Source organism: Triturus cristatus, chromosome 6 (genome assembly GCF_964204655.1).
Source record: "Triturus cristatus chromosome 6, aTriCri1.1, whole genome shotgun sequence".
Taxonomy (NCBI): domain Eukaryota; kingdom Metazoa; phylum Chordata; class Amphibia; order Caudata; family Salamandridae; genus Triturus; species Triturus cristatus.
In genome coordinates this window covers 1,926,764,085-1,926,776,122 of record NC_140589.1, presented here as the reverse complement: position 1 = coordinate 1,926,776,122, position 12,038 = coordinate 1,926,764,085, and the positions used below count along the sequence as shown (strand labels likewise).

At 43.7% G+C, this 12,038-nt stretch overlaps 1 protein-coding gene across 2 annotated transcripts in view; it reads left to right on the top strand.

Moving 5' to 3' along the window:
• LOC146822502 (uncharacterized) overlaps window positions 1-9,372 on the top strand; it is a 263,783-nt gene extending 254,411 nt beyond the window's left edge. For both annotated transcript variants that reach the window (XM_085613609.1, XM_085613610.1), the window contains one exon: window positions 6,764-9,372. In XM_085613609.1, the coding sequence (XP_085469735.1) occupies window positions 7,182-8,834 (1,653 nt within the window). In that variant the 5' untranslated portion in view covers window positions 6,764-7,181 and the 3' untranslated portion in view covers window positions 8,835-9,372. The remainder of the gene's footprint in view (window positions 1-6,763) is intronic.
• The last annotated feature ends 2,666 nt before the right edge of the window (window positions 9,373-12,038 follow it).

Genomic DNA, 12,038 nt, shown 5'->3' with positions numbered 1-12,038 from the left:
TGAGATTTGCCTATCTTGTTGTTACCGCCTGAGCTACCCTTGAAAATGGTCACCGTGGGACTCCGAGGAATGGGTAGTCCCTTGAAAATACAGCTGACCCTACGTCTTTCAGAAAGGCACATTTTGTCGTTATTTTTGGTTGGTTGCTGAATGGGTTGTGGCCCACCAAGCCTGCTTCATTCAAATGCAAATGGAACGTGCTGACTGTGGTGCTGACTGTGGTGCTTCCAGGAGCACTTGGTGACAGGTTTAATATCCGATCTGTGTCCACGGTTGATGTCTCTAGCTTTTCTCTCCATTTCCTTTTCTTTTGTGGGGCTGTAGACCTCTGCTTGCCTGATCTCATCCTTTGCTTTGGCCGGAAAAAGAAAGAAAAAGCTAGGTGGTCTGTCTTGTCGTTCTAGATGTCCGTGTGAGCAGCGCGGAAATTACAGGTGGACCAAGCTTACAATGTAGCAAGGGAGCAGAAGAGCAGAAGGAATGGAAATCGCAGCTACTTGCCGTGCCAGACCCTCGCAGAGCCCTTAAGGGGGCCCCACTCTCTTTCTCTATGCTTTTCACTTCTTGTCACTTCTTGTCACTTTCACTTTTCACTTTTCATTTTCACGGGTCATCCCTAGCACTGCCACAAGTCTGCCACTAGGCTGCCGCTATTCTAAACTCAGATCATGAACAAACACTCAAGCAAGCAGCTGAGGCAGCTGAGACAGCTATGGCAGCACGGCTGGGGCGGTCAGTTGGGGGGCCGAAACCGAGTGTGGTGGAGCAAAGCGCACCCAAGCAGCCAAGCGTATTGAGCGGACTGAGCAAACGGACTTTGAACTGCACACGCACGCGAGCGAGTGAGCAGATTCTGTCCTAGCTCCTAGTTCAGCTCCTGCTGCACTCACCGCTCTCCAGATGATCCCCAAGTCGCGCCCTCTGGGTTTTTTGCGGGTTATTCGCAGTTGCTCCCGGTTGTTCCCAGCTCGACGCCAGGGATGTGAGGCCGGAATGGAGATGTGAAGATGCCGGTTCCGCTGGTGCAATCTCCGGCCACCACAGGAGACCACTGCGTCTCCGAGACCTGCAGCAAACTTGCAAGAGACGGGCCAGAGAAGAGACGCGCGCTGTCTCCCGTGGCAGGTCTCCCTGTAGTGCCAGCTACACCACTCCGGTTCACTCTGGTTCAATCTCCGGTGCAGTCTCCAGTGTGATCTCTGGCCGCCAACAAACTCCAAACACCAAACTCCTGATTCTGAGCGCCAAACTGTGGATTGACTCCACCTCCGGAACATGTACAGCAGCAATGTGATTGCTGTCAGTAGTGTGAAACAAGCAGAGCGCTGATCCGAGATCACAGCTTGCGACGGATCCCAAAGGAAACAGAACTTGTTAGCACGCCGGCTACAAGTGCATGAGAAGAAAAAGCACAACTTGCAGGGAATGGCCCTTGTCCTCCTAAAAGCATATGGTGATAGAAAAGTACAAAGATTGTCAAGCAATAATAACACACTTGACAAATGCAACAGTTGATTGCATGAATAATAATAAAATGCACAAGCAGATAATAATGGACGTCCGAGAAGAAATCAGAAAGATATATACACTGAATACATCAAATGATTACTTTGGATGTGCGCTCTGACTCACTCACACATCACAAATAAAACACCTCAAATGACCACAGGCACTGGAAACTGAATATGCACGCACAAACAGCCACTCATCACAATGGCACTAGTCAGAAACAAATCACCTCATCTGTAGTACACTTGACATCCTTGCCAACTCAAGCTGGAGGAGCCCGTTGACATCCAGGCAGGGACTCACGACCGGGACTCAAGTTCTGTTGTTTTGTGATGACATGTCTGCCCCAGAAATAAGCTCCTAAGCTGCCTGCCAAGACCATCCGCCTTTATAGTCTCAAAAACACTAGAAGGTTCAAGAGTCTTTCCTTCCACGCCAAGGAAACTTACTGGAATTGGTCACCTTCCATGCAAGCATTCCAGGGCCAAAGGAGTTCCCACGTTCCCTCTGCATTTTCACGTGTTCCAGCCTTTATCTTAACAAAGCTTACAAAAGCCTTCAAGGGTACATTCAACACTCTCTCCTCCAAAAACAAAACAAAACAACTTTGAACGTGATTAACCCACACATCTTGAGCACTCTGTAGGCCTGTGCGCGCAGAAAGCTCTAGCAAGACCAAGTCAGAATTTAGGATGACATGAGGTCATGTCAAAGCCAATGTCAAAGCCAATAGTAAGAACTTCATAATACTTCTCAATGTACAACATAGAACAGAGATAAGAAGATCAGGGCACTCGAAAAACTGCACCATTTGGCAAGCTTATGTATTTACTCTTTAAACCCTCGTTTTTAGTTGTAGACGATGGGGGGTTATTAGTGGTCTCACTTCTTACAGTGTTAAAGAGATCACCTATCAGTTCCTCTCTATTGTCTTCAAAATTCATGATATTAAGATAGTGACTGTAAACTTGACTGTGCTAGACGGCCCAAATTTGTACGATATAGAACAGAGATAAGAAGATCAGGGCACTCGAAAAACTGCACCAATCGAAATAATACAGTGTTGTAAATGAGCAAAGATATGGTGCAAGGAGCCAGGGACGTGACCTTCATACGCCCCTAATATTTGGTGTCACCCAAAAAAAATGCACAAGACAAAAGTGGCTCAGCACACAACTTAAATACGGATATAATGGACAAAATTATTCGTCACAATCAATAAACAAACAGATGTGTAGTGTATCCCCAAAGATTCACGATAAACTTCGAAGTCTTGAAGATGAATTTTTCTTTATTTGATAGTTCAGATTTTTCATTTAAAAATACAGCATACAGTTCATAGCCAGTTCATAGCTGACGCGTTTCGTCCCTACGGGACTTCTTCAAGGCTATAAAGATACACATATAAGACATACATTATTATATACAATTAAAATTTGCATAATAAAAGAGAGAGAAGAAAAGACGAAAAAGATGCTATTATCACTTCAAGACCTGAAGTATTATCTTAATACATTTCTTATATCCAATATGACCTGTGAATCTATGCAGACTGGGGGATACATTCAAAATCAGGAACGAAAATACAAAACATTTTCAGACAATTTTTGAAGCAATATTATTGAGCAATTTTTTGAAGCAATTTTTGAGGTTCTAACAGGATAACCCTAATCTTTTTTAACACAATAAACAAAGTGTATTTATGTCCATTATTGACCTACTAACTCTTATATATATATATATTTCAATTTTGTTAGAATTAATCAATCAATGTTGTAAACAGATTATATACCAAAGTTCTATAGGTAAAGTGTGCCACAATTAACACTGTGCGGTAGTATCCAACAGAAGAGTAAGTCTATTATTGTTCAATTTTTTACATACCTCGCGAACAATAATTTTAAAAAAATCCACACGAGTTAAAGTTTTCCCATTTTCTCTTTTCCGTAATTATGTAGTCAGATGTCTAAAATCTATGAAGGACAAAGATTTGCATCAATTTATTTATCAAAAATGCATAATGTGCAGAATAATATTATCTCGTCTAAAAAGACAAATAATAGTTGTGCTTATATCAAGGTCCAAGCAGCTAAATCCTATTCTAACAATATCAGTTAGACTCCTAAGCATGATAGATTTGTAATTTAATCAGTCAACACCATTTACTCAGAACGTAGACTTTGGACATATGTGGTACAAGAAACATACCTCAATATTGACAAAAACCCAGTATTTGTATGATGTGGAAGTACAGAAAACAAGGTACGATGGCCTTGATCCTACAGAAAAAAGGAGTCCGTATTAGAAATAGTTAAATTACTATTTTTTAAAAGATTTTGTTGTTATGTTTAGTATGTTAATATTGCTACTCAATACGGTAATAAATTTATGCTGAACACTATAACATATCGGATGTGTCAATGTAAAAGAAATTAATTGAGGCTTACATTCAAAAAGCCATGTTCAAATTGAAAAGAACAATACTGAGCAAATGGTCATATTCATATTCGAAAAGATAAAATGCAGGCGAATTTGTCTGTTTTCTTAAGCAATGTACTCTACTATACGAACTTTATTAGAGTCATCGACGAGTTCAAGTGTATTTATTTTTTGGACAAACACTATTGTGTTCATAACGGATATTTAGTGCGTTATCCTACTCTGTATCCACAAGGTAAATATAGCGCTGTTAATAAAATGCACATGTAAAAGGCAAATATGGCCATCACAAAGTTTAACATGTCCAATGTGTACCCTACTGGTGCTCTCAAATTAGTCAGCTTGAGTAAAAGAAACCCCCACTGTTAGTGGAGACACTCCTTATCTAACCTTATATCAAGAGGAATGGCTAGTCAAGCATCAATGGTCTTAGTGGAATGTGAAATAGCCATTAGGGATTCTAACCCGCGCTCGTGCATAAAAACCGGCGCCGTATATACAAGTTTACTATGTGACATCCAATAGCTAGATAATCACAGGGAGCGGCAGCGTCATAATTGCCAATTTGTAAAAGGGCGAAAATGAAAACGAAAAACCATAAGGTTTTAAGACTTACGTGTGATATGGTCAAAACCACAGGGTCCGTGCTCCGTGTATGCAAAAAGGTCAAGAATGACCGACACAACACAATGCACATTTGTGTACCACTGCCTATAGCATCACATACTTCATCTCTCAATGTACAACACAATGCACATTTGACCACCACTGCTCATGACACTGCACTTCGAGACCAAAAAGTACATTCCACACCTCTTTCTCTCTCATGCTTTCAAATGCACATCCCACACGTTCTGTTCTTGGCAAGGCTGTTCTACACTGTGACAGCTCCCACTTTAAGACTATGAGATTACACAAAAGAAATCTTCAAGAAAAATAAGGCATATCAGGATGTACATTCATGCTAGGGTAAAAGGAAACACCAAAGTCAATTAAAATGATGGTAGTCAAAGGTCATCACGTGGTATCAAACCACAAGAGTGCCTCTAGCACCACAAAGGTACTCACAAGAGGGCTGATATGACATGTGCGATTGTTTCACAGAGAGTGAGGCTCTGTAAATACAGTCTAGGCCACTCCGGGCAACTTGGACAGTCTAATCTGATGATGCCATACCAGAGGGGACGAAAATGTCAAAGGAGAGAGCTGAGGAATTGTTTAAGCAGGATTCCCTGAGCATGCTGATGACAAGGTCCTGTTCGAGAATAAGAGCTGTATCAGCCTCGTGTTTCACTGCTGAGCGGCAGTTTAGCAATGCAAATTTCAGGGGTGTATTAGAGGTAGTAGTATTAGACGTGTTAGAGATGGGAAGTAAGTGAGGTTCGATTTAATAATAGATCTAATATTGGGGTGATATAGTCTGGAGGAGTGAGGGATGATAGTCTCGATGTTAGTGGTAGGTCGGGGGAGCTCTGCAGGGGAAGGGTCATAGGAGTCAAGAAGGTCAAGTATATTGTCGTTTGATAGCTGTCTAACTAGCCTGTTGGGTCAGAAGGAGTGGTTATGGAAGGGTGTGGTCCTATAGGGAGGCTGAGTGCTCCCAGTCTGGCCAGGGATACAGTCAACGTAGTGGTTGATGAAAGTGGAGGTGTTAGATAGGCGGTGTGTTAAGGTTGGGGGCCACTTGTGTTCGACATTGGGGGTGATACAAAGTAGTTTGAGAATGTCTGCTCGGATGATGTGCAATTTTGGAATTCATAGTGTCAAGCATTAAGTCATAGGGCCGGTTACTGAGAGCTTCCAGGTTGGGGGAAGTGTAGGAGTGGGGGGGAGACTCCGAGTTATTAGGAAGACTAAAATTGGTGAGGTTTACCATCAGAGCCTTGATATTGGTTGGGCAAAAAGTGGAAGTGGGTGGCTGGAACTTATTGATGGGAGTATGGATGCGGCAGGCTCTGAGGAAGTGGGGAGAAGTGATGCCATACTGGTGTAGATGCAGGAGGGAGTTGGAATTGTCAGTGGTGATGTCGTACTGGTGTAAATGAAGGGGGAGGTGGAGTTGTCGGTAGTGGGGGGGTGCAATGTGTACCCGTGGTGTCCATTGACAGATGGGTGACCACCCAGTGAGAGTGGTGGGAGTCGAGGGGATAGTGAACTAGTCGAGTAGAAGGGGAGAAGGGATTATCTAAGGTGGGGGAGTCGGAGGGGGTAGGCGAGGCAAAAGTTAGCGGAGTGGCTGTGTCGAGTTTGTGTTTGAGGTAGGAGAAGAGACTGCTGAAGAATTCCAGGTTATGATCTGAAGATTGAATGGGTATGCGGCCATTGTTATAGATGGCGATTGTGGCGTTGCTGTGGTACAGTGTGGAGGGTATGATAGTAAGTTTATGGCCATGATAGATTTTATTGGTTGTGGTAGTGTTGAGTGAGGAAGAAAGAGCATTTCTCCATTTGGCACACCAGTTGGTTGAGAAGATGATAATAGGAAGCATTCCCTGGATAAGAAGGGAGGCATCTTGTCGCTCTGGATTTAATATTTTAGTGTGTCTTAGGGGAGAGAGTCTCACTCACTGAACAATGAGCCTTCTCAAGGTGCCTCGCTTACTCCTGGAGTCCACACTCCTTGATAGAAGGGGATCACAGAAGGATTGTATGACCTTTCTCTGCCTTTTACATCTTTTCATTGAAAGTATAATCTAGAATTTCTTCAGCGTACTTGTCTATATGAACAATTAAATGTCTCATTAAATGGCAATAGATTTTTGTGACTGACTCTGCATTTAAGCTTATTCAGTGTTTCTTTTTCTTAATCTAACAGGTGAAATAAATGCAACAATAAATGAAAAAGGTAAAGCTATCATACATCACTCGCGTAGGAAGTGATGTAAAAACAGTATTCCTCAAAATCTCTTTCCTTGAAGGATGAATACATCGCCAAACTCTCTTACAGCAGGAAGTCCAAACTGCACTATGAGGTCTGTACTTGGCTCTAAGGCATCAACAGATACACGTTGAAAACATAACACTCTGGCATACTGAAGCAAGCTGGATGAGGTGCTCATTACGAAGGAAGAGATAACCTGGTGTCAGAAAGAACACACAGGAGAGAAAGCGTATGAATATCTAGAATGTGACAACACCTTTATTGGGCAGAGAAAGAGCAAGTGCGACAACAGAAGCTTCATACTGGAGAAAAATCATATTGATGGACTGAATGTGGAAAAGTGTTCTCTGCAATGAAAGATCTAATGCAGCATCAGAGTGTCCACGTAAAGAAGAAACCATATAAATGTACCGAATGTAATAAAGGGTTCGGATCGAAGAGAACGCTAAAGCAGCATCAAATGATCCACACTGGGGAGAAACCGCATCAATGTACAGAATGTGACAAAGCATTTATAAGAAGTGGAGAGCTAAGGAAACATCAGAAGATCCACACTGGGGAGAAACCATATCAATGTACTGAATGTGACAAGGCATTTAAAACAAAGGGAGAGCTAAAGCGACATCAGAAAACCCACACTCGAGAGAGATCATATCAATGTACAGAATGTGACAAAGCATTTATAACAAATGAAGTGCTAAAGCGACATCAGAAAATCCACACTGGGGAGAAACCATATAAATGTACAGAATGTGATAAGGCATTTTTAAGACTTGAAGAGCTAAGGCGACACCATATAATCCACACTGGAGAGAGATCATATCAGTGTACAGAATGTGACAAATCATTTATAACAAATGGAAAGCTAATGCAACATCAGAAAATCCACAGTGGGGAGAAACCATATAAATGTACAGAATGTAATAAAGTGTTCGGAAGGAAGGAGAACCTAAAACGGCATCAACAAATCCACACTGGTGAGAAACCGTATGAATGTACAGAATGTAACAAAGCATTTATAACCAATGGAGAGCTGAAGCGACATCAGAAAGTCCCCACTGGGGAGAAACCTTATGAATGCACGGAATGCAGCAAAGCATTTAAAACGAATGCAGAGCTGAAGCGACACAAAAAATTCCACACTGGAGAGAGACCATTCAACTGCAATAAATGTGAGAAGACATTTATTATAAAGTCACGTCTAACACAACATCTGAAAGTTCACACCGGGGTTAAACCCTATGAATGTACAGAATGCAACAAGGCATATTTTACCAATCGAGATCTAACTCAACATCAGAGAGTTCACACTGGGGAGAAACCCTATAAATGTACTGAATGCGACAAGGCATATATTACCCATGGACAGCTAACGGGACACTGGAAAGTCCACACTGGGGAGAAACCATATGAATGCACTGAATGTGAAAAGAAATTTATTACAAAGCAAAAATTACTGCACCACCTGATAGTTCACACAAGAGCGAAGCTATATCAATGTACTGAATGTGACAAAGCATTTATAAGGAATGGAAAGCTGAAGCAACATCAGAAAGTCCACACTGAAGAGAGACCATATCTATGTAAAGAATGTGACCAATCATATAAAACAAATAAACAGCTGAAGCGACATCATAAAGTCCACACTGGAGAGAGACCATATCAATGTACAGAATGTGACCAATCATATAAAACAAATGAACAGCTGAAGCGACATCATAAAGTCCACACTGGAGAGAGACCATATCAATGTACAGAATGTAAGAAAGCATTTTTAACAAAAGTAGAGCTGAAGCGACACCAGAAAGTCCACACTGGGGAGAGACCATTTCAATGTACAGAAGGTGACCAGGCATTTGTAACAAATGAAGAGCTGAAGCGATATCAAAAAGTCCACACTGGGGAGAGACCATATCAATGTACAGAATGTGACCAAGCATTTATAACAAATGGAGAGCTGAAGCAACATCAAACAGTTCACACTGGAGAGATACCATATCAGTGAACAGAATGTGACCGAGCATTTAAAAGAAATGGAGCGCAGAAGGAACATCAAACAGTCCACACTGGACAGAGGTCATCCAGCTGCATTGAAAGTGAGAAGTCATTTATTAGAAAGTCAAATTTAACACAACATCAAAAAGTCCACACAGGAGAGAAACCCTATGAATGTACTGAATGTTGCAAAACATTTATTCCAAAGCAAAATTTAACACACCATCTGAACGTTCACACTGAGGAGAGCCCATTAAACTGCACTGATTGTGAAAAGGCATTTACTTGAAAGTCTCAGCTGATTTTACATCAGAAAGTCCACAGAGGGGAGAAATCCTATGAATGTACTGAATGTGACAAGGCATTTATTACCAGGCAAAGGTTAATACTACATCAGAAAGTCCACACTGGGGAGAAACCATATAGCTGTACTGAATGTGACAAAGCATTTATAAGAAATGGAGCACTAACAGAACATCAGAAAATCCACACTGGGGAGAGGCCATATGGTTGTACTGAATGTCACAAAGCATTTATTCAAAAGAAAAGTTTAAAAAAGCATCAGAAAGTCCACTCTGGGGAGAAATCATAAGTATGTACAAAACGTGACAAGGCATTTATTACAAGACGACGTTTAAAACTCCATCAAAAATTTCACACAGGAGAGAAACCATATGAATGTACAGAATGTGACAAGGGATTTGGTACAAAGCAAAATTTTATGCAACATCAGAAATTTCACACGGTGGAGAAAACATATCACTGTATTGAATGTCACAAAGCATTGATAACGGATGGAAAACTGAAGCGACATCAGAAAATCCACATGGGGAGAAATCCTATGTATGTGCAGAATGCAATAAAGTCTTACGCAGGAAGAATAACCTAATCCAGGATCAACAAGTCTTCACTGGTGCAAAACCATATACATGTACAGAATGCACCAAGGGATTTATTGCAAAACTGAATTTAATAAAACACCAGAATATTCCCACAGGAGAAAAACTATATAAATCTATTGAACGTTACAATGCAATGCATAAGAAATAGAGAGCTAATGCAACATCAAAAGTCCACACTGATGACTGCACTGAATGTGGCAAGGCATTTATTATCAAGGCAGAGTTAAAACAGCATCAGGAAGTCCCAATTGAGCAAAATCTATTTGAGTGTACAGACTGTGACAAAGAGTGTAGAGTGAAGTAACCGCATGAATATACAAGCCATTTATTAGAAGGGCACAGCCAATGCACCTTCAGAAAGTCCACATGGCAGAAACCATATCAGAGCACTTACTGTGACAAGGCATTTAAAAAAAAAGCAACTTAACACGACATCAGCAAGATCACACGGGATAGAAATTATATGACTGCACCGAATTCAAAAAAGCAGTTATTAAAAAGGCACAGCTAATGTACCATCAAAGTCTACACAGGGAAGAAAGTTGAGACACAAATAACGGCTATCTGATAGAGACATCTAGCTGCATATTCCTTAACCTATAATATCCCCAGGTGTCAGACTGGATCCGGAAAACTTTTTCCCCAGCAGTACCTCTGCACGGCGTGCTGACGTCAGTTTTGTTCTTTTACGCGTCCCAACGCGGATCCGGAGTTTAGCGGTTACTCTGGCCTGTTTACTGTTCAGGCCTTCAGAACGCCTGGATGTCAGCAACGGATCCACACAAGATCTGTATGTGGTGCTTAGGTGAGCACCACGACTCCGCCAAGTGTGACGCCTGCCGGCAGCTGAAGCCAAAGTCCCTGCAGGAACGTCGGATGAAACTGTTGTCTGCCCGGGTGTCTCAGTCAGATTCCTCGTGGCGCCGGCTTCCATCTCTGGCGGAAGGATCCAAACGGCGCAGTTCTTCCTCCCACGCTGAGTTCTCTACTCGAGGCAGATTCCAGAATCGATCCCGTGGATGTTGTTCGCCTGCCTCAGGTAAGCGCCAGAAGAAGTCACGGAGGTCGTTGACCTCGCACAAGCGTGACATCGAGGGCCGTCGCTCCCGGTGTTCACCGAAGATGAGCCCTCAGGAGTCGACCCCTGCCTATTCACCATGTCCTAGTGCTGTGACGTCTCGGTCCCAGATGGAGGCCTATTCCAGGGTTTTGCAGGCCTTCTTTCGGTCACCTCCTCTCCCTGGTGTGCCTTCGGGCCCCACTGTGGGAGTAGGGATTCAGGTCGGGGGTTCGCCGGTGGGTTCCCCCTCGGCGCCGATCAAATGCCTGGACTCCGATTCAGGGGTCGCTGCGATGTTGGGACACGGCCCGGCTGGGCGTCCCGCTCTGACGTCCAGCCCTCCTGCCGCGTCTTCGCACAGTCCTGCGGGACTCCCTGTGTCATCGCTGGATGTGACTGCAGCACGGAGTTCGACTCCAGTTCAACTTCGTTCCTCCCCGCAGGATCCTGTCTCTGCAGAAGTCGAGTCGACGCCGGTCCGAAGCCAGGGAGTCGACTCTTCTACAGAGGTTGTCGGTGCCGATCCGACGTCGGGCGACGCTGGTTCTGTCGCCGGCTGTTCCTCTGCTGGAGGACGTGACCCCAGTGGGTTCACCGCCCACAAGGTTTTATCCCTGTTCCACGGAGCAGGGGCCCATGGGGCACTGGCCGGCAAATTTTTCTGCAGGGCCTTTGTCGTTGTCTGGACGGCTTAGTCTGCAACCGTCCCCAACGGATGACTTGCTGTCTCCCCCTCGGATGGCCACAGAGGCTAGTGTAGGCTTTGCACGGGCAGTTCACAGGGCTGCACATATCTTAGGAATGCAGCCGCCCTCTGTCTCCCTGCCTTCGGATCCTTTGTTTCTGGGTTCAAGTTTCCCCAGACAGACTGTATGATGGTTCAGCCACGTTTTTCCTTCCTTTGCGACAGCTGGGTCAGCTGTTTATTTGGTTCTGTTTGGCCTCTGCATATGAGCTTGCCTCATGAGGTGACCCTTGTTCTTGTCCAGACGGACTGTGTGGCTTTTTGCCGTCTGTTAGAAGGCGACCTCAGAGGGGCCCGGAGGGGGCCCTAACTGCCCTGAGACCCACCCTCGAGGTATCGTAGCCGGGCACTGGCGGGAGATTCCTCCGGGAGGAACCTCGTATCTAGGATCGCACACTCGGCACCACACGACAGAGGGACACCACACGAGGAGTTCTTACGAGCAAATCTTTATCAAGTTAGAGTAGTAGGATCTTTATGATCCGCACGGCAAATATATACAAGCAG